At 47.0% G+C, this 22,092-nt stretch overlaps 1 protein-coding gene across 1 annotated transcript in view; it reads right to left on the minus strand.

Moving 5' to 3' along the window:
- The window catches only part of FBXO15 (F-box protein 15), a 191,982-nt gene that overhangs the window by 166,070 nt on the left and 3,820 nt on the right, over window positions 1-22,092 (minus strand). The window contains 1 exon segment of the mRNA XM_030212777.1: window positions 16,146-16,244. Within this exon segment, the coding sequence (XP_030068637.1) occupies window positions 16,146-16,244 (99 nt within the window).

Raw genomic sequence — 22,092 nt, forward strand, 5'->3', positions numbered from 1 at the left:
CTTCCAAGAGTCAATACAGTTTCCAAGGAAGGATCAACGAGGCCTGCAGACAGCCTCAAGATTCGATCAAGAATGCAGTCAATAACCAAGATTGATCCAGCATCCTTCAGTCCTAAGGATCAACATAGCATACATTGGCACCTCAGAACCAGCACTGCATGCTTCCGACCCCTTGGTCTACCGGATGCAAGCTGCATCCTAAAGTAGGAGCATTAGGCCACCTCATGACCACAAGCAACTACCAAAGGCATATAGTACGACCCTGGTAACTATCTTCCCATATGAGTCACTTCACTGATCGATATCTGACCATGCAGCTGTTGGCATTGATTTCTCTAAGCTGCACACTAATGGACATTCTTCATATTGGAGATTAAATGTAGAGATTCTTGCAAATGATGACTTCCTGCAAAAGATTCAAAGTGTCACACAGCATTATTTTGAGGAAAATGCTTTAAATAATCTCACTCCCACACGTTTCCAAGTTTATTCAAGAACTTCCTATTCTTCCCATCAATAAGTTCATGAGTGGCTTACATTCTAAAAAGGAAAAGCCACCTTATGCCTCACCCAAATCGGCATAGGTTTCTCTCATTTGAATTACAAACAACTCAATATCTATGAACATTTATCAAAATTAATCAACATTTTTTTTATTTAGCTTTGTATAAGAACCTACTGCCCAGGTCCTTATATGAAGCTAAGAAAAACGGTTTGATTAATTTTGATGTGTTGATAGATATTGAGCTGTTTGTAATAAAATTTAAATGAAAGAAACCTAACAACTCAATATCTATTCACACTTATCAAAATTAATCAATTTTTTTTAATTAGCTTCATATAAGGACCCGCACAACGGGTTATTTGAAGCTAAGTAAAATATTTTGATTAATTTTGATAAATGTGAATAGATATTGAGTAGTTTGTAATAGCATTTATTTATTTTATTTGCTGCATTTGTATCCCACATTTTCCCACCTATTTGCAGGCTCAATGTGGCTTCCATTATGCCTCAATGGCGATCACCATGTGAACAGGTGCAAAGTGATGCATGTGGGAAAGAGGAACCCAAACCATAACTACATCATGCAAGGTTCAGCGTTAGGAGTCATGGACCGAGAAAGGGATCTAGGTGTTGTCGTCGATGACACGTTGAAAACCTCCACTCAATGTGCTACTGCAGCTAGGAAAGCAAACAGAACGTTGGGCATCATTAGGAAAGGGATCGAAAACAAAAATAAGGATATTATTCTGCCCTTGTATCGCTCCATGGTGCGACCGCATCTCGAGTATTGTGTTCAATTCTAGTCGCCGCACCTCAAAAAAGACATAGTGGAATTGGAAAAGGTGCAGAGAAGGGCAACAAAGATGATACAGGGGATGGAACGACTTCCCTATCAGGATAGGCTGAAAAGGCCGGGGCTCTTCAGCCTGGAGAAAAGGCGGCTGAGGGGAGACATGACAAGGCAATGAGTGGAATGGAATGGGTCGACGTGGAGCGTCTGTTTACACCTTCCAAAAACACTAGGACAAGAAGAGGGCATGCGATGAAGCTGCAGTGCGGTACACATAAAACGAATTGGAGGAAATTTTTCTCCACACAACGCGTAGTTAAACTCTGGAATTCGCTGCCGGAAAAGGTGGTTAAGGCGGTTAACTTAGCGGACTTCAAAAAAGGGTTATTGAATGGGCGAGGAAATAATACAGTATTTCTAGGATGGGCGGGAAAAATTGCTTGTTCTTTTGGCCACTGTCGGTGACAGGGTGCTGGGCTCTCCGCTCTCCCCGATACTCTTCAACCTCATGATGATTCCCTTGGCCAGGTTACTAGCTAAACGTGGCCTTAATCCCTTCATCTACAGTGGGGGAAATAAGTATTTGATCCCTTGCTGATTTTGTAAGTTTGCCCACTGACAAAGACATGAGCAGCCCATAATTGAAGGGTAGGTTATTGGTAACAGTGAGAGATAGCACATCACAAATTAAATCCGGAAAATCACATTGTGGAAAGTATATGAATTTATTTGCATTCTGCAGAGGGAAATAAGTATTTAATCCCTCTGGCAAACAAGACCTAATACTTGGTGGCAAAACCCTTGTTGGCAAGCACAGCGGTCAGACGTCTTCTGTAGTTGATGATGAGGTTTGCACACATGTCAGGAGGAATTTTGGTCCACTCCTCTTTGCAGATCATCTCTAAATCATTAAGAGTTCTGGGCTGTCGCTTGGCAACTCGCAGCTTCAGCTCCCTCCATAAGTTTTCAATGGGATTAAGGTCTGGTGACTGGCTAGGCCACTCCATGACCCTAATGTGCTTCTTCCTGAGCCACTCCTTTGTTGCCTTGGCTGTATGTTTTGGGTCATTGTCGTGCTGGAAGACCCAGCCACGACCCATTTTTAAGGCCCTGGCGGAGGGAAGGAGGTTGTCACTCAGAATTGTACGGTACATGGCCCCATCCATTCTCCCATTGATGCGGTGAAGTAGTCCTGTGCCCTTAGCAGAGAAACACCCCCAAAACATAACATTTCCACCTCCATGCTTGACAGTGGGGACGGTGTTCTTTGGGTCATAGGCAGCATTTCTCTTCCTCCAAACACGGCGAGTTGAGTTCATGCCAAAGAGCTCAATTTTTGTCTCATCTGACCACAGCACCTTCTCCCAATCACTCTCGGCATCATCCAGGTGTTCACTGGCAAACTTCAGACGGGCCGTCACATGTGCCTTCCGGAGCAGGGGGACCTTGCGGGCACTACAGGATTGCAATCCATTATGTCGTAATGTGTTACCAATGGTTTTCGTGGTGACAGTGGTCCCAGCTGCCTTGAGATCATTGACAAGTTCCCCCCTTGTAGTTGTAGGCTGATTTCTAACCTTCCTCATGATCAAGGATACCCCACGAGGTGAGATTTTGCGTGGAGCCCCAGATCTTTGTCGATTGACAGTCATTTTGTACTTCTTCCATTTTCTTACTATGGCACCAACAGTTGTCTCCTTCTCGCCCAGCGTCTTACTGATGGTTTTGTAGCCCATTCCAGCCTTGTGCAGGTGTATGATCTTGTCCCTGACATCCTTAGACAGCTCCTTGCTCTTGGCCATTTTGTAGAGGTTAGAGTCTGACTGATTCACTGAGTCTGTGGACAGGTGTCTTTCATACAGGTGACCATTGCCGACAGCTGTCTGTCATGCAGGTAACGAGTTGATTTGGAGCATCTACCTGGTCTGTAGGGGCCAGATCTCTTACTGGTTGGTGGGGGATCAAATACTTATTTCCCTCTGCAGAATGCAAATAAATTCATATACTTTCCACAATGTGATTTTCCGGATTTAATTTGTGATGTGCTATCTCTCACTGTTACCAATAACCTACCCTTCAATTATGGGCTGCTCATGTCTTTGTCAGTGGGCAAACTTACAAAATCAGCAAGGGATCAAATACTTATTTCCCCCACTGTATGATGATGACGTCACTATATTTATTCCCTTCAAATCCAATTTATCTGAAATCTCCAACATAATAAATACAGGCATGACCACCCCAACCTCCTGGGCTAACGCTTTCAAGATGAAATTAAACAAAGAGAAAACGCAGTGTCTAGTCCTTTCATCTCCATACTCTCCTCTTCTCCCGACTACTCTCAGCACCCCAGATGTTAAATGCTCCATATCTGACAACCTAAAAATACTTGGCGTAATGATTGATAACCATTTATCTTTTGATAACCATGCTACATCCATCACAAAAAAAATGTTTAACATGATGTGGATTCTGAAGCGGGTGAGATCATATCTTCCCCTGGACACCTTCCGGAACCTTGTACAATCCACAGTACTCACGCATGCAGACTGCTGTAACAGTGTTGTTTTAGGATGTAAGACCCTAATCTTGAGGAAACTTCAGACCATCCAGAACACAGCTGCCAGACTTATCTTTGGCAAGTCAAGATTTGATAGCACAACACCTCTTCAAGAGAAGCTTCATTGGCTCCCCATCAATGAAAGAATAAATTTTAAAGTTTGCACTCAAATTCATAGGATTATATATGGAGAATCCCCTAACTACATGAATAACCTCATCGACCTCCCAACTAGAAACAGATCATCGTTTTCTCGTACTTACCTCAATTTACACCTTTAAACGAGAAAAACCTATGACGATTCGAGTGAGGGATAAGATGGAGTTTCCTTTTGTGAAACAAGACACACCTGAGGTTTCTGAAGATTCTAACCTTTGGATAGTTGGTGGAGAAATGCATTAGGTGTAATTTGTAAAAAGCTATAATATCAGGGTTGGGATTATGTTCAAGTATTTGTGATTGCCCCCCGCTGTTAAATTGGACTGTGATTGTGATTATAAAATTAACTGGAGCAAATCAGAGCTAATGCCTATGAATGACTGGTGTATACAAACAAAGTTGAACTGTTCAGCATTCAAGTGGGCTGGCAGCAGTATAAATTATTTGGGTAGAGACTTACCCATTTTGCAAAGAGTAAGCAATTGAGAATGGAGAAAACTGAATTAATCCTGGCTCAATCTATTACTCAGAGGTTTGCACAGCAACTCTTTTAGTGAGGTCAGATCATCAAAAGAAGGTATTTGCAAAAACAGGAGAGCTGGAACAGGAGGACTGAGGAGTCGTGCCAAACCAGAAGTCAGTACCTGGCTGTTCGGAGACTTGTGCAGCAGCACCTCTACAAAGTGGAGGAGAGCTCCTCCCAGTGCTAGTGTTTCTTGAGTACCGGTGATGCCAGTGCTCTGGCACTCCCAGCACAGTGCGTTGAAGAAGACCAATGCTTATGCTTCCCCCGACACTTAGCATCGAGGTCCTTCGGTGCCAACGAGGACAAAGTCAGACCTGTACCCGCCCTCGGTGTTGGATCCAATGCTGACCAGTCCCAGGGTCTACTTTCAGTGCCCAATGTCATGAGAGGTAGAGACCTCCTCAATGCCAATGCACACCCAGCTGTAGTCAAAGTTTGAACAGCCATCAGATGCTTCTGGTGCTGCTGGATTAGCCTTTGAGGAGCCAAAAAGTCTCTACTGCTGGACCTGCAGAGTTCTCTGTATCCTCAACTGCATTTGCAAACAGAGCGATTAAGAGTCAGGCTCATGGTCCATTGGATGACATCACCCAGATGTAAGAATACAGATGGTCTTGCTTGTCCTCAAAGAAGTTGCAGATTATTTCTCTATTTTCTATCTATTGTTATTCCTTGCTGCATCCAATAGTATCCAAAGGCGGTATATCAAATCATTTAATATATTAATCTTTGGAGTATTTGAGGGAGTTTCCCCTAGAAAGGTAATCTGCTCAGGTGCATCTCTAAACTCACAATAGCCATCTAGATAACATCACCATTGTCATATTCCTTGCAGATGTAATAATGAGATCATGTACAGTATCGGCCACAAAAACCATGACAGCTTCCAACACAGCACTTTCCTTGGCCTCAGTCATGGCCTCCAGTGATCTGGTTGACAGCTGCTGAATCCAGTGCATAATAGGCTTGGAACAGATAACCACTGTAGAGCGTCCTGCAATGCTAAGCAGATACCTCAAAAAAGACTGCTTCACCAGAACCTCAATCTTCACGTCCTGTATGTCCTAGAGAGTTGCACGCCCTTCCATTGGGACTGCGGTCTTCGGCACAATCAACTTCTCCAACATCTGGAGTAAGAGAATATAATTTGTTTATGGTTATGCCTGTCTTCAAGCCAGCCTCAGGACTGTCCCACTCTACTGTTATCACATCTCTAATTGCTTGGTGCATAGGAAAAAGCCTTCATAGGCTTCTGCCTACCATCTAAAATTGGGTATCCAGAAGGGGAACATTCCTTTTCCTGCTTCTTAGCAATACTGAGAGCCTGCAGAGCCTATATTATCATAGAGAAGAGTTCTTCCCTTTTAAAGAGCCATATACCATTAGGCCATTCTCTCTTCCAGATAACCCTCTATTGGCAGAACCTCCTGGTCCCCTTAGCTTGCAGTTTCCTTCTGTAATATGACTGAGGCCAAGGTTATTGAATAGACCTCTAAGACCCAGAGATGCCCCAATAACAGCCTCTTAGCTGGTCCAAGCATCCTAAGAGGCTGGGTAAGAACTTCCAAGTCCAGAAGGTGAAAGAGAAGGGCCCCCCATTGGCCTAAACAGAAAGCTAGGTGCATCAGCAACACAAATTCATTGCACATAATTTAAGAACTGTTGTACAGAGTGTAATCACTCTATGTTTTCATTACGCTAATGTATTTTTAGTACTCCAGAGAACCACTGTTGCCTATTGAGCAAAGGGTCCAGTTTAAAATTCTTTGACTGGTGTTTAAGATTTTAAAACAAGTTTCAGAGATATTGGCAGTTAGATTGCATATTTACCAACCAAATCGATTGTTGAGAATGGGAACCAAAAATCTACTAGATATTCCATCTCATCATATTATTTGATTACTGAATATAAACATAAGATTTTTTACACTGTTGGTTCAGTTCACTGGAATAGGCTATCTTTAAAACTTAGGAATATTATTTATAATATTATAAATACAATATTACAGAGTTTAAAGAATTTAAAAGGGAACTTAATTGTTGTTTATGCAAGCATACAGTTAGGGGAATAAATAAGGATCCTATCCCTGAAACGGGAAAATTAGGTTCTTACCTTGGTAATTTTCTTTCCTTTAGTCACAGCAGTTGAAACCATTACGAATGGGTTGTGTCCACCTACCAGCAGGGGGAGATAGAGAACACTGAAAACCATAGTGCCTCTAGAACGGCTAGCTCCATCTGCCTCAGTATTTTGAAGCTTCCAAAGCAGTGTTAAACCGCAAAGTAGCATAACATGAACTTTCCTCAAAGCAAACGAACACCCCTGAACAGGAGCAATAACACAAAGGAGGGACGAACTCAACCTCCTGTAGTAGAACAGAAATCCTGAAGACTGTTTTCCAACGTCTCCCAATGAGGGAACATGTCTGCGGGAAAAACTGAACACAAAACAGAGTCAATCAGGGAGGGATCATGGATTCATCTGCTGTGACTAAAGGAAAGAAAATTACCAAGGTAAGAACCTAATTTTCCCTTCCTTGTCATCAGCAGCAGATGAATCCATTACGAATGGGATGTATCAAAGCAATCCCTAGATAGGGCGGGAACAAGCCACACAACACGCAAGCACTTGTGCTCCAAAAAGCGCGTCCCTCCTGGCAGCCACATCCAGCCTGTAATGACGGGCAAAAGAGAGCTTAGAAGTCGAAGTAGCTGCACTACATATCTCTTGAAGAGAGAGTGCTCCCGTCTCAGCCCAAGAGGAAGAAATCGCTCTTGTGGAATGTGCCTTAAAGGCGTCAGGCGGAGGCCGGCCAGATAGCAGATATTCTGGAAAAAATGGCTTCCTTAAGCCAATGGGCTAAAGTGGCTTTAGACGCTGGAGCCCCTCTGCGAGGACCTGACAACAATACAAAAAAGGTGATCAGAGGTCCTGAAAGCATTAGACAGCTGCAGATACTGCAACCGAGCCCTGCGTACATCCAGAAGGTGCAACTGCCCAAAAGATTCTGGAAACTCCTCCCTAGTAAAAGGAGGGCAGATAAATAGGCTGGTTTAGGTGAAACGCTGAAACCACCTTAGGCAGGAAGAAAGGCACAGTACGTAGCATTACTCCGGACTCAGAGAATTGCAGAAATGGGTCTCGACAGGACAGCACCTGAAGCTCAGACACCCGTCTCGCCAATGTAATGGCCACCAAAAAGACTGTCTTTAGTCACATCCTTCTCCAAAGCTCGTCTCAGCGGCTCGAAGGGCGAACACTGAAGAGCCTTTAATACTAACCCCAGGTTCCAAGCCGGACAAGGGGCCCGCACAGGAGGCCGAAGCACCCCTCTAAGAAACCGTGCAGTGTCCGGATGCGCAGCCAGGGAGAGGCCAGCGACCTTCCCTCGAAAACATGCCAAGGCTGCCACTTGAACACACAGGGAATTATAGGCCAAGCCTTTTTGTACACCATCCTGCAAAAAGTCAAGTATCGGCGAGACAGAAGCCCGCATGGGTGTGATCGCTTTAGAAACACACCAAGCCTCAAACTGGCGCCAGATCCGAGCATAGGCAACGGAAGTGGAACGCTTGCGGGCCTGCAAGAGAGTGGAGATGACCTTGTTAGAATAGCCCTGGTCTCTCAATAGCCATGCCGTAAGACCAAAGTGGCATGGATCCTCCATGGTCACCGGACCCTGTGTCAACAGGTTCGGTACCAGAGGCAAAGGAAGGGGAGCCTCCACCAGCATCCGCCGGAGGTCTGCATACCACGGCCACCTGGGCCAATCCGGGGCAATGAGGATCACCACTCCTTGATGCAGCCGAATTCGCAGAAGGAGTCGCCCTATTAAGGGCCAAGGAGGGAACACATACAGAAGGCCCGGAAGAAGGGTTGAGCCAAGGCATCCAACCCCGCCGAGCGAGGATCTCTCCATCTGCTGAAAAAGGACGGGACTTTGGCATTTGTGCTTGAGGCCATAAGATCCGCTACGGGCATTCCCCATTTGGCACAGATCTGAAGGAACACTTCATCTGCCAGTTCCCACTCCGCAAGGTCGATTTGATACCTGCTTAGAAAATTGGTTTGCACGTTGCTCTGACCTGCTATGTGAGCTGCTGATGTAGCTCGGCCCAGTGGCATATCTGAGCGGCCTCTGCAGCCAGTGTTTGACACTGAGTGCTGCCTTGTCGATTTATATAGGCCACTGCTGTCGTGTTGTCCGACAGAACTGTGACAGCCAGTCCCTCCAGAGTCATGTGAAAGGCCAGAAAAGCCTGGAATATCGCTCTCAGTTCCAAGCAATTGATGGACCACCCCGTCTCCTCGGGTATCCACAGACCCTGGGCATATCTTCCCTGGCAATGTGCTCCCCAGTCCTTCAAGGCTGTCATCCGTTACCACCAGGTACCAATCGGGAAGCGCTAGCGGCATTCCTCGCCGCAGCATGCTGTCTGAGAGCCACCACTCCATACTGAGTCAGGCCGCAGGGAGCCACATGAGTCCGCGTTGATAATCCTGGGACATAGGAGACCATCGTTGAAGCAGGGCAAACTGCAGAGGTCTCATGTGCACTCTCGGCCATGGCACCACTTCAGGTAGCCGTCATCGACCCTGATTCTGAAGCTTGCACCACCTTTGGTCAGGTAGATGTGATGTGATGTGAAGGAGTGGCCTAGTGGTTAGAGTAGTGGACTTTGGTCCTGGGGAACTGGGTTTGATTCCCACTGCAGGCACAGGCAGCTCCTTGTGATTCTGAGCAAGTCACTTAACCCTCCGTTGCCCCAGGTACAAATAAGTACCTGTATATAATATGTAAGCCGCATTGACCCTGCTATGAGTGGGAAAGTGTGGGGTACAAATGTAAGAAAAACAAAATAAAATAGAAAGACAAACCCCGAGGCCGTGTCAAACCGGACCCCCAAATATTCCAGAGATTGAGAGGGGGTCAGGTGACTTTTGGGTATATTGATGACCCAGCCCAGAGATTGCAGTACTGAGACCACTCTGACTACTACATGACGACTCTCTTCTGCAGAGTCCGCTCTGATGAGCCAGTCATCGAGGTACGGGTGAACCCGGATACCCTCTCGCCTGAGAAAAGCAGCTACTACCACCATTACCTTGGAAAAGGTTCGGGGAGCTGTGGCGAGGCCAAAAGGCAAGGCCCGAAACGCAAAATGATTTCCCAACACCGAAAATCGGAGGAACCGTTGGTGTGGGGGCCATATAGGAATGTGCAAATAAGCTTCTTTTAGGTCCAGAGACATGAGGAATTCTCCTGGCTGTACCGCCGCAATGACGGAGCGCAGGGTTTCCATGTGAAAATGCCACACTCTTAGTGACTCGTTGACTTTCTTTAAGTCGAGAATGGGCCAAAAAGACTCGCCTTTTCGCGGCACCACAAAATAAATGGAGTAACGACCGCAGCCGTGTTCTGCGGGAGGCACAGGGATCACCTCTCCAAGGTGCAACAAGACTTGTAAGGTCTCCTCTACCGCCGCCCGTTTGACGGCAGTACCGCATCGGGACTCCACAAACACGTCTCTCACCGGGGCACCGAATTCCAATCGGTAACCTTCTCTGATCAGGTCCAGGACCCACTGATCTGAGGTAATCTTGGTCCACTCCTCGAGAAAGAGGGAAAGGCGTCCTCCTACAGCTGTAAAGGAGGAGTGGACCAGTGTCCCATCATTGTGGAGGACGGCCCTGAACTCCTGGCCTTGAGCCTGCCGCTGCGGAACATTTGTCCGAGCAAAAGGAGTTCCTCTGCTGAAAGCGGGCACGTTGAGTAAACCCAGCAGACCGCCCCGGGCGATACCTTCTAGCTTCATGGAAGCGAGGTCTGGAGGAGGAGGGAACCACTTGACCCTTGGAAGAAGGCCGCGGCCTATCCTTGGTAACCGCTGGGGTTTAGCATCCCCCAGGTCTTTAACAATCTTCTCCAACTCCTCTCCAAATAGCAGAAGGCCCCGAAAGGGCAACTTCACCAGCCTTTGCTTAGAGGCCATGTCAGCCGCCCAATGCCGTAGCCATAGAAGGTGGCGGGCGGACACCACCACAGACATCTGTTTAGCCAAAGCTCTGACCATATCATAGAGGGCATCAGCTAAAAATGACAAGGCCGACTCCATGCGCGGTGCAACCTCAGCGAGGGACTCCGCACCATCCTCGGGCTGTTCCACTGCCTGTTGTAACCAAGAGAGGCAGGCTCGAGCAGCATAAGAACTGCAGACAGACGCCCTTAAGGCTAGGCCCGAAATCTCAAAGGACCGTTTTAGCACTGATTCTAGCCGCCAGTCCTGAATGTCCTTCAGGCGACCCCTCCCTCTACTGGGAGGGTGGTCTTTTCTGTCACCGCCATGACTAAGGCATCCACTTTAGGCATCCCAAAACGGGCCAAGTGCTCCTCACTCAGAGGGTAAAGATGCCCCATCGCCCTGGCCACTTTCAAGAGCCCCTCGGGGTCAGCCCATTGAGCAGAAATAAGCACAGGCAGGCGTCTTAGTACTCACCATCCTCGGATTGCCAGAGGAGGCCTCGCCTTGAACAGGGTCATCAATAGAGAGAGCCTGTAAGGCATCAAAGATAAGTGCTGGCAGCTCATCGCGGTGGAAAATCCGAACCGCAGTGGGATCATCCAGATCCAGTGGCAAACCGGTTCCTTCCTCTGGCTCTTCAGACCACGAAGGCCTGCCAGATCCCTCAGAGTCCCCACAGCCCGACCACGGGGGGGAAAAGGGGGGAGCGCCACTCTCTGACAGGGAATTTACCAGTCTATGCTTAGCGTGCATCCAACGCTCAGGGGCATCCCACGTCTGGCATCAGCCCCGGGCCATCATCAGTCGGAGGGGAACCAGGTAGCAACGCAGTGTCAGACACCTGTGGCAGAGCTCTCTTCAGCATGAAGGCTTTATGTAAAATAAGCACAAACTCGGCGGAGAAAAACTCACCCTGACCTCCCCCGTCTCCGAATTAGGAGCCACGGGGAATGGAGCTCCCCTGGTAGCCTCGGCCTGAGGCGCCCCTCTGCTCTCAGACTCCTTCGCAACTGCGGGGGGGGGGTCGAGCCATGCGGCGCTTCCAAGATGGTGCCCGCTGCCAGCTCCATCGAGCGGGAAGAACCATCGCTCGCCATGCTTGTATTGGCTCTACCATCTAAACAGCACGTTTTACAGAGCCCCACTGCTGAGCTGTGCTTGCCACAACGGGAACAGTGCTTAACTCCCTCAGCAGCCATCGCCAAAAAAACAGCGGAATAAAATTCAAAATGGAGGCTTCGTGCCAAAAACTCCCCAATCGGAACGCCATCTGCGGGCCCTCCCCGGAAGAGCTGAGTACCGCTCTTACCTCAAAGGACCAAGTCTACGAGCTCCGGTCACGCTGCACAGTCAGGAAAAGCCTCAAAAATAGCAGCGCTGAAATGCGCGTTTTTTTTTTTAACGCTGTGAGGAAAGTTGTAGGCAAACAGCTACAGAGGCACTCCAGAGGCAGAAGAGGGTGGGAGAGGCAGAAGAGGGTGGGAAAGGCAGGGAAAGGGCGAACCTATATGCCTGATTCCACACAGGGGGAAGGGTAAGGCAGGGAAAGGGCGAACCTATGTGCCTTTAAAGTGGGCTCCACTTAGCCACAACACCCCTGCTACAACTGGCAAAAGCACAGGAGCCACCCCAGGCAGAATCTTCAAGGAGCTGAACAAGCTGCGTCCAACCCTACTGGGAGATAGAGAAATACTGAGAGGCAGATGGAGCTAGCCATCCTAGAGGCACTATGGTTTTCAGTGTTCTTTATCTCCCCATGCTGGTAGGTGGACACAACCCATTCATAATGGATTCATCTGCTGCTGATGACAAGGAATCAATTGATTTTATTTGTAATGGTTATAAAAAAACAAAACAAACTTACATTATATGAGTGTAACCTTGTGATCCGCTAAGTATGGATTAAGCAAAATATAAGGTTTGTAATTAATTAATAAATTCAGGAAAATCACCTCCAAGGAACCAGAAGGCACAGACCTCCTCCCATCACCCTCTCCCGGGGGGGGGGGGTCACCAAAAAGCTCCCTGCTACTGCAGTGGCCCCAAAATCTGGAACTCTAGAACAAAAATGTCTAGTTTGGGAACCACATTTCCATATGCTGGCTGTTGATCTCATCCTGACTTATCTCCCCTTTTCCAAGCAGAACCACATCAGACAGGGCCAGCAACCCTAACAGGAGGGACTCTCTCCTCCACCACCAGTTGCGGGGAAAATCTGCATTAACCATACCAAATCCCACTTTGCTGCTGCTGCACTGGGAAGCTTACACACAGCCCAAAGCACTTCCCATGCTCTGCTGGAGCCACCATCCATATAGACTCCCAACTGCCCCAATAAATACCTCAAAGACAGGCACCACCTGAGCCCTTCTTCTCCTGCAACTTACGCTGTTGATTCTTCCTTTAATTCTTTTTTTTTTTTAACTAGACTTTATGCGGCCAACAGCTCACACTATCAAGGTGTACCTGCTACTCTCCTTCAAGGAGTCACCTTCAATATCCTAAATAAATCTCAACTCTGCAGGACGGAGGGAAAGGGAATTCCTCTGGTTATCACCACGGGCTGAAGGGCTACTAATGGGCGCAGTCCAGGAAACTCCTTTTCATTCAGCCCTGCTCAACTTGGAGGATGAGGGGGCACCAATCTGTCAGATTCACCCCAGGAGTCCAGTTACCAAAATTCAGGCCACCTATATGATGTTCATCTACCATCTGCTGGAGAAAGGAAGCTGCAGAGTGTTCTATATAGGATGAAATTTAATTTAATATTCGCAGTGATGTGCAAAATGTCCCCCCCTCACCCCCCAAATTTCTCTATTATTGCATATATGGCACACTGAATAGTTTCTAATCTATAGACAAAGGTAATATTAGACAATGGGAATCTCAGCAAACACAATACAATTTTAAATTATAACTTCATTTAAGGAGCACAGTTATCCAACACCCATATCACCCATGCGAAAAAGTAACAGTCCCTTTAATTTCTCAATCAACCAACTGACCAAATTTAATTGATAATTTGATTCAGCTGATATAATCAGTCTGAAGAGAGTCATTTCTAAAGCTCTGGGACATTATCTCCAAACGCAGAAGACTTAGAACAGTGGTCAATCATCCAAGAAGTGGCTGGGCCTGTCAAAATTACTCAAAGGGAACAGCAACAATTCATCCAGAAAGTTAACTTCCCAGAAGAACATCCAAAAATTGCAGGCCTCTCTAGACTCAGCTAAGATCAGTGTTCACGACCCCACAGTAAGAAAAACTGTAAAAAAAAGTGTGATTCATGGGAGAATGGCATGATGGAAACCGCTACTATCCTGGAATAACATCAATGCTCATCTCCCATTTGCAAAACACACACCTGGATGATCCCCAAGCCTTTAGGATAATGTTCTACATATAGATAAGTGAAAAGGTGAACTTTTTGGACAATACATTATTTCTGACTTAACACAAATACAGCACTTCACAATAAGATTATCTTACCAACAGTGAAACATGGTGATGGCATTATGGTTTGAGGCCTCAGGACCTGGAAAACTTGCCATTATTTTCTACTGTGTACCAGAAAATTCTTCAGAAGAATATCTTGTCATCTGTCCCTGAGCTGAAGCTGAACTGTAATTTGGGTTATGCAGCAAGATAATCATGCAAAACACAAACCTATACATCTGAATGGCGGAATTGAAACAAAATTAAAGTTTTGGACTGGTCTAGTCAAAGTCCTGATTTGAACCTAATAGAGATGCTATGGCTGGACCTGACACAAGCAGTTCATGCACAAAAACCTTTCAATGTGTTGTAAGGAGTCTGCTAGGCAGAGGTAGGAAAAAACCCAGAAATCCAGCAGAGAAGGGGTTGGTCCGGCAGGAACACTGAACTACAAAACCCAGAATTCCCCGGGAAGGGGGGGCGCCCTCTAGTGGAGGAAGAAGTTACTACGCTACGAAGACAAGGAAGGAAATACAGATCCCAGAAGTACTTGCAGGGAAGAGGGGAACAAAGGAGAGAGAACTACAATTCCCAGGAGGCAGAGATGAAGGGGGCAGATTGGGAAATGGAGGATTATCAAGAGAATGAGGAACACCTGGAGGGTGGGGTGGAGGTGGACTCCATGGATTGGGAGGAAGGTGCTCAAAAAGGGGAGGGAGGAATCGGTGAAGGGGGGGGGGGGGGGGTGGAGGAACTAATGGAAGTTTCTGCTCTTGCTCAGAAGCTGGAGTCCTTTTAAATTGGAGCTAAAATTCTGTGATAAGAAGGGAGGGAATTTATCCTGTGAAGGGAGTGTTACTGCTGGAGGTTCACAGCCCTGAGTCTGAGCTGGAGAAGGGGATAAGCCCTGTATCCACAGCAGAGCACATATTTCTCTGTGTGCAGCAACAATCTTGAACTGGCCAATCTTTGTTGTATGGGGTGGTTGTCAGGGAGATGTTGACTGGCAGTGAGGGAGAAGCACTGCTCTGATCCCTGGGGTGATTTTGGGGAGAGGAGTTAGGATTTGGGCCTATTCAAGTGGTGAGCTGTAAAGCTATACTGAAGGGCAGCTGAGAAGCTGACTGCACTCTAGAGTTGAACTGTAAAGCGGTGTTGGAGTGCATCTGGGGGAGGGATTGCTCTCCTGAGGTGAATTGTGAAGCCCTGCTGGGATTAACCTGAGAAGCCGTTGGTACTTCGGAAGGGAGCTGTAAAAGTAGAGGATTGTCAGAATCAGCCCCTGGAGAGGATGCTATAAGGCTGCATGTTCCGGCCAGGAGAGAGTGAGAGGAGACAGTGTCTGAATTAAAGCAGTTCTGCAAAGAAGAGTGGGCTAAGATTCCTCAAAAGCAATATGAAAGACTGAAATCAAATTATAAGATGTGTTTAATTGCAATTATTGCTGCTAAAGGAGATGCAACCAGTAAGTTTAGGGGACAGTTACTTATTCACATTGGTGATACGAGTGCTGGATAACTTTTGCTTCTTATATAAAATGAAGTAATAATTTAAAAACTGTGTTGAGTTTACTCGGGTTCCCTTTATCTAATGTTACATTTTTTTTAAGATCAGAAACCATTCATTATGCCATATATGTAGTAATAGGAGAAATCAGGAGACAGAAAGAACTTTTTCATATCACTGTATATTCCACCTACACACTAAAGTTTGCAGAAGATTTCAGGAGACACTGTGGCAAACCAATCTTAACAGATAATTAATTGAGAATTACATATAATAATCTACCATAGTTACTAAGAGAACAAGAAGCGTGCTCTCTCCATCTGCTGTTAGGAGGCTAAACCAAAAATCTAAACTAGTCTGGTGGGATAAGGGATTAATCACAGCAATATGTAAATTATGTATTTGAATGCCTGGTTCTGGGAAATGGAAGCTCCTTTCAGAAAAAAAAAATCTAGGGCTTGGAGGCATTGGCTGGCAGCATAGTTGCCTGGCATAATGAAACATCCTTAAACTTCCCCTTGTCATATCACTTAAAGACAAAAGTTTTGAAGTCTGAAAGTAATATGGAAATAGACCTTACTCATTAGCATTCTCATGAAAACATTAACAACAAAATTTGGAAAATTCTGCTTTTACCTACCTCTCTAATGATGCACTTTGTATTGAGGAAGGTTTCTTCATGTGCTTATGAATGCCAAATGTTTTGCACTCCGCAGTGTGACCAGTAGTGACTTCAGCACTGACAAAAATAAAACCCACACACACGATTACTTTTTTAAGTAACTAACTACACATACAAAAACCAGAGAATGCGAACTCTCATTTCCAGCTAAAGAATGGAATAGTTTACCAACGGTTATCAAGAGTTAACTTAGATATATGTCTTTTTCAAAATAAATTGAAGACCAACGTATTTCAAAAATTTGTAGGAAGACAGCGTTTGATGGCATTATGATAGCTGAGAAGTTAATGTGACTTTCACATGATCTTGTACTTCCCAGTAGTTACTGATTCTCTTAGTATGCTCTGCATATAACTGATTTTTCAGTAACTGCAGAATACAAGACATTATATTGCATTAATTAAAAACATTAAAAGGGGGCATTTTCAATATGATGTGTAAATTCAAATTTGAACGTTTTGCTGAAAACATCCAAAAAAATCAAGTGGCGAACATAGCGATTTTCAAACCAGAAAAACTTCTTTTTGTTATAGTAGTAGTAGTAGTTTTTAAAACGGCCATTTGCTAGATGTTTTTGTGTTGTGCATCTCTATCTTTTTGGCCCATTTTCTGGGGTGAACAAAAATGTCCATGGGAAAAACACCCAAAAACTAGCCATTGGGATGTATGGGGAGCCAACATTCTTAGTAGACTTGTCACACAGACAATACATAAGTATTGCCATACTGGGACAGACCAAAGGTCCATCAATCCCAGCATCCTGTTTCCAACAGTAATCCAGGTCACAAATACCTGGCAAAATCCCAAAAAAGTACAAAAACATTTTATACTGCTTATCCCAGAAATAGTGGATTTTCCCCAAGTCCAATTTAATAATGTTTCCCCAAGTCCATTCCAGCAGAGCAGTGGGACACCCTAGGAAGCACTGTAGTAGACTTCACATAAAAGGTCCCAGGTACACATCTCTCCATTACTCCCTTATATTGTATGGTGAGTCCTCCAAAACTCACCAAAAACCTACTACCGAACTGTATACCACTACATTAGCCCGCATGGCTGTGTCATAGTAGATTTTTGGTCGGTTTTCGGACAGCTCCCTTTTTCCACCACATGTAACAGTTTGAATGGGACATGGGCCTGGGTTCCCTTCTCTACAGTGCACTGCACCAACCACAAGGCTACTCCAGGGACCTGCCTGCTGCTCTAAGAGACCTGGCCATAACATATGAAACTGTCAGAGGATGGTATGTACTATTCTTTCACATCTTTGGGGCTTCGACGTTAGCTTCAGAACTTAGTACAAGAACAGTACTTTTACGGTCTGTGCCCTGATAAAGGCAAGGACAAATCAAACTCTGGTATACATATAAAGTATCACATACCATGTAAAATGAGTTTATCTTGTTTGACAGACTGGATGGACCATACAGGTCTTTATCTGCCGTCATTTACTATGCTACTATGTCAGCGTAATACTAATGAAACATCTAATAAGCACACATTAGAACATTCAAACAGATATGATGCTAATGATTATTGAAAACTTAATATACCACTTAGCCTTAATAGATCACAGCAGTTCACAATAAATACCAATCAAAAAACACAAAATTACAAGAACTCCATAAAAACATGGGAACATTAGGTTCTTACCTTGGTAATTTTCTTTCCTTTAGTCATAGCAGATGAAGCCATTACGTATGGGTTGTGTCCATCAACCAGCACGGGGAGATAGAGAGCACTCAACTTTTCACATGGCCAGCTAGCTCCACTGCCTCTTCAGTATTTGAAGCTTCCAAAGCAGTATGGCAAACCGCAATGGGAATAACATGAACTTTCCTCACAGCAAACGATGGCCCCTTAACAAGGGCATGAACTCAAAAAAGGAGGGAATGAACTCATCCTCCTGGAGGGAATAAACTCGTCCTCCACTTTGTATAAACGGAGGGAATACTTGCATCCTCCTGGAGGAAATACACTCATCCTCCCAAAACATGAACTGGAGGGAATGAACTCATCCTCCTATAACTGTAACAAGAATCCTGAAGACTGTTTTCAGACTCCCCAAGGAAGGAATATAACTTCAGGAAACAAGAGCACCACCTGAAATCAGAATCACTGCAATACAGACATACAGGGAGGGCTCATGGCTTCATCTGCTATGACTAAAGGAAAGAAAATTACCAAGGTAAGAACCTAATTTTCCCTTCCTTGTCATCAAGCAGATGAAGCCATTACGTATGGGATGTAACAAAGCAATCCCTAAATAGGGTGGGAACCAGCCACACCACGCGCTAGCACCTGTGCTCCAAAACGCGCATCCCTCCTGGCAGCCACATCCAGCCTGTAATGTTGGGCGAAAGAGAGCTTAGAAGCCCATGTTGCATCACTGCAAATCTCCTGAAGAGATAGTGCTCCAGTTTCCGCCCAGGAAGAGGAAATCGCTCTTGTGGAATGTGCCTTAAAGGCTTCAGGCGGAGCCCGGCCAGACAGCAGATATGCTGAAAAGATAGCTTCTTTGAGCCAAACGGCAATAGTGGCTTTAGACGCTGAAGACCCTCTACGAGGACCTGCAAACAGCACAAAAAGATGATCAGAGGTTCTGAAAGCATTTTTAATTCGCAGATACTGCAACAGAGTCCTGCGCACATCCAAAAGGTGCAACTGCCCAAATGAATCTGGAAACTCCTCAGCAAAGGAGGGAAGAAAAACAGGCTGGTTTAGGTGAAACGCTGAAACCACCTTAGGCATGAAGGAAGGCACGGTCTGAACCGTGACCCTTGACTCTGAGAATTGCAGAAAAGGGTCTTTACAGGACAGCGCCTGGACCTCTGACACCCGTCTTGCCGAGGTAATGGCCACTAAAAAGACGGCCTTCAGTGTCAAATCTTTCTCTGAAGCACGCCGAAGCAGTTCAAAGGGAGCCCCCTGAAGGGCCTTCAATACTAACCCCAGGTTCCAAGCTGGACAAGGTGCCCGCACGGGAGGACGGAGCCGAAGCACCCCTCTAAGAAACCGTGCCACATCTGGATGAGCAGCTAAGGACACGCCTTCAACCTTGCCACGCAGGGAAGCCAATGCTGCCACTTGCACCCGCAGGGAATTATAGGCCAAGCCTTTGTGTACACCATCCTGCAAAAAGTCCAGAATCGACGAGATAGGAGCCCGCAACTGAGAAAGCGTTCTTGAAACACATCAGACTTCAAACTGGCGCCAAATCCTGGCATAAGCCACAGGAAGTGGAGCGCTTACGGGCCTGCAGGAGAGTGGAAATTACCATATTTGAGTAGCCTTTATCTCTCAATTGCGCCCTCTCAATCGCCATGCCATAAGACCAAAGCGGCAGGCGTCCTCCATGGCCACCGGCCCCTGTGACAACAGGTGCAGAACCAGAGGTAATGGAAAGGGAGCCTCCAACAGCATCTGTCGGAGGTCCGCATACCAAGGCCTCCTGAGCCAATCCGGGGCGATGAGCACCACTTCTCCTGGATGCAGCCGAATCCGCAGGAGCACTCGCCCTATCAAGGGCCACGGAGGGAAGACATACAACAAGCCCAGGGCCAGGGTTGATCCAAGGCATCCAACCCTGCAGAGCGAGGATCCCTCCGTCTGCTGAAGAAGCACGGGACTTTTTGCATTGGAACTGGTCGCCATAAGATCCATCACTGGCTTGCCCCATTTGGCACATATCTGCAGGAATACATCGTCTGCTAGTTCCCACTCCGCTGGATCGATCTGATGCCTGCTTAGATAGTCAGCTTGCACGTTGCTCTGACCTGCAATGTGAGCTGCTGACAGGACCTGTAGATGCAGCTCGGCCCAGTGGCAAATTTGTTCGGCCTGAGCGGCTAGAGCTCTGCACTGAGTTCCACCTTGTCGATTTATGTAGGCCACTGCTGTCGTGTTGTCCGACATCACTCGGACAGCCAATCCTTCCAGGGTCACTTGAAAGGCCAGAAGAGCCAGAAACACCGCTTTCAACTCCAGGCGGTTGATAGACCACTCCGATTCGTTGGGCGTCCACAGACCCTGGGCATGCTTCCCCTGGCAATGTGCGTCCCAGCCCTTCAGGCTGGCATCCGTCACCACCAGGCACCAATCAGGGAGCGCCAGCAGCATTCCCCGCCACAACATGCTGTCCGAGAGCCACCACTCCATACTGAAGCGGGCCGCAGGGAGCCAAGAAAGTCTGCACTGATAATCCTAAGATACTGGAGACCATCGTAGAAGTAGAGAATACTGTAGAGGTCTCAGGTGCGCTCTCGCCCATGGCACCACTTCCAAGGTGGCCATCATCGATCCCAACAGCTGGACAATGTCCCAAGCTCGCGGGCGGGGCATCCTCAGGAGTAGACGGACCTGATTCTGAAGCTTGCACCGCCTTTGCTCGGGAAGAAACACATAGCCCGAGGCTGTGTTGAACCTGGCCCCCAAATATTCTAGAGATTGCGAGGGGGTCAGGTAACTTTTGGCCATATTGACGACCCAGCCCAGAGATTGAAGGACTGAAACCACTCTGGCTGTAGCTAGATTACTCTTTTTCTGAGTCTGCTCTGATGAGCCAGTCGTCTAGGTACGGGTGAACCCGGATACCCTCTCGCCTGAGAAAAGCAGCTACTACCACCATTACCTTGGAGAAGGTTCAGGGAGCTGTGGCGAGGCCAATAGGCAAGGCCCGAAACTGGAAATGTTTTCCCAACACCGCAAACCGCAGAAACTTCTGGTGCGGGGGCCAAATTGGTATGTGCAAGTAAGCTTCTTTCAGGTCCAGAGACGTGAGAAACTCTCCTGGCTGTACCGCCGTAATGACGGAGAACAGGGTTTCCATGTGAAAATGCCGCACTCTTAAAGACTTGTTCAGCTCTTTTAAGTCCAGGATCGGGCGAAAAGACCCGCCTTTTCGTGGCACCACAAACTAAATGGAGTAGCGGCCTAGACCTTGTTCGGCGGGAGGCACCGGGGTCACAGCCCCTATCTGGCACAGACTGTGCAAAGTCTCCTCTACCGCCGCCCGTTTGGCGGCAGAACCGCATCGGGACTCCACAAACACGTCTCTCACCGGGGCATCGAATTCTATTCGGTATCCGTCTCTGATCAAGTCCAAGACCCACTGATCTGCGGAGATTTTGGCCCACTCCTCGAAAAAGAGGGAAAGTCTTCCTCTGATGACAGGAAACGAGGAAGGGGCCGGCGCGCCATCATTGAGAGGGTCACCCCTGCACTCCAGGCCTAGAACCAGCAGCTGTGGAACGTTTGCTGAGCGAAAGGAATTTCTCTGCTGAAAGCGGGACACGAGAAGTGAACCCAGCAGCATGCCCCGGGCGGTACCTTCTAGCTTCACGGAAGCGAGGTCTGTAAGAGGAGCGGACCGCCTGACCCTTAGAGGAATGCTTCGGCCTATCTTCGGGCAAGCGCTGAGGTTTGGAATCCCCCAGGCCTTTAACAATGTTTTCCAGCTCCTCACCAAACAAGAGAAGGCCTTGAAAGAGCAACATCACCAACCTTTGCTTAGAGGCCATGTCCACTGCCCAATGTTGTAGCCAAAGAGTGTGGCGAGCCGCCACTGCTACAGCCATTTGTTTAGCCGAAGCTCTGACCATATCATAAAGGGCGTCAGCCAAAAAGGACAAGGCCGACTCCATCCGCAGAGCCACTTCAGATAAGGTCTCCGCTCCATCACCGGGCTGGGCTGTTCCACTGCCTGCTGTAACCAAGCCAGGCAGGCTCTAGCAGCATAACAACTGCATGCAGACGCCCGAACAGTGAGACCTGCCAAATCAAAGGACCGCTTCAGAGCTGAATCAAGCCTGCGGTCTTGAATATCCTTCAGGGCAACACCTCCTTCAACAGGGAGGGTAGTTCTCTTTGTCAAAGCCGTGACCAGGGCATCCACTTTAGGCATTGC

Source organism: Microcaecilia unicolor, chromosome 1 (assembly GCF_901765095.1).
Source record: "Microcaecilia unicolor chromosome 1, aMicUni1.1, whole genome shotgun sequence".
Classification (NCBI taxonomy): domain Eukaryota; kingdom Metazoa; phylum Chordata; class Amphibia; order Gymnophiona; family Siphonopidae; genus Microcaecilia; species Microcaecilia unicolor.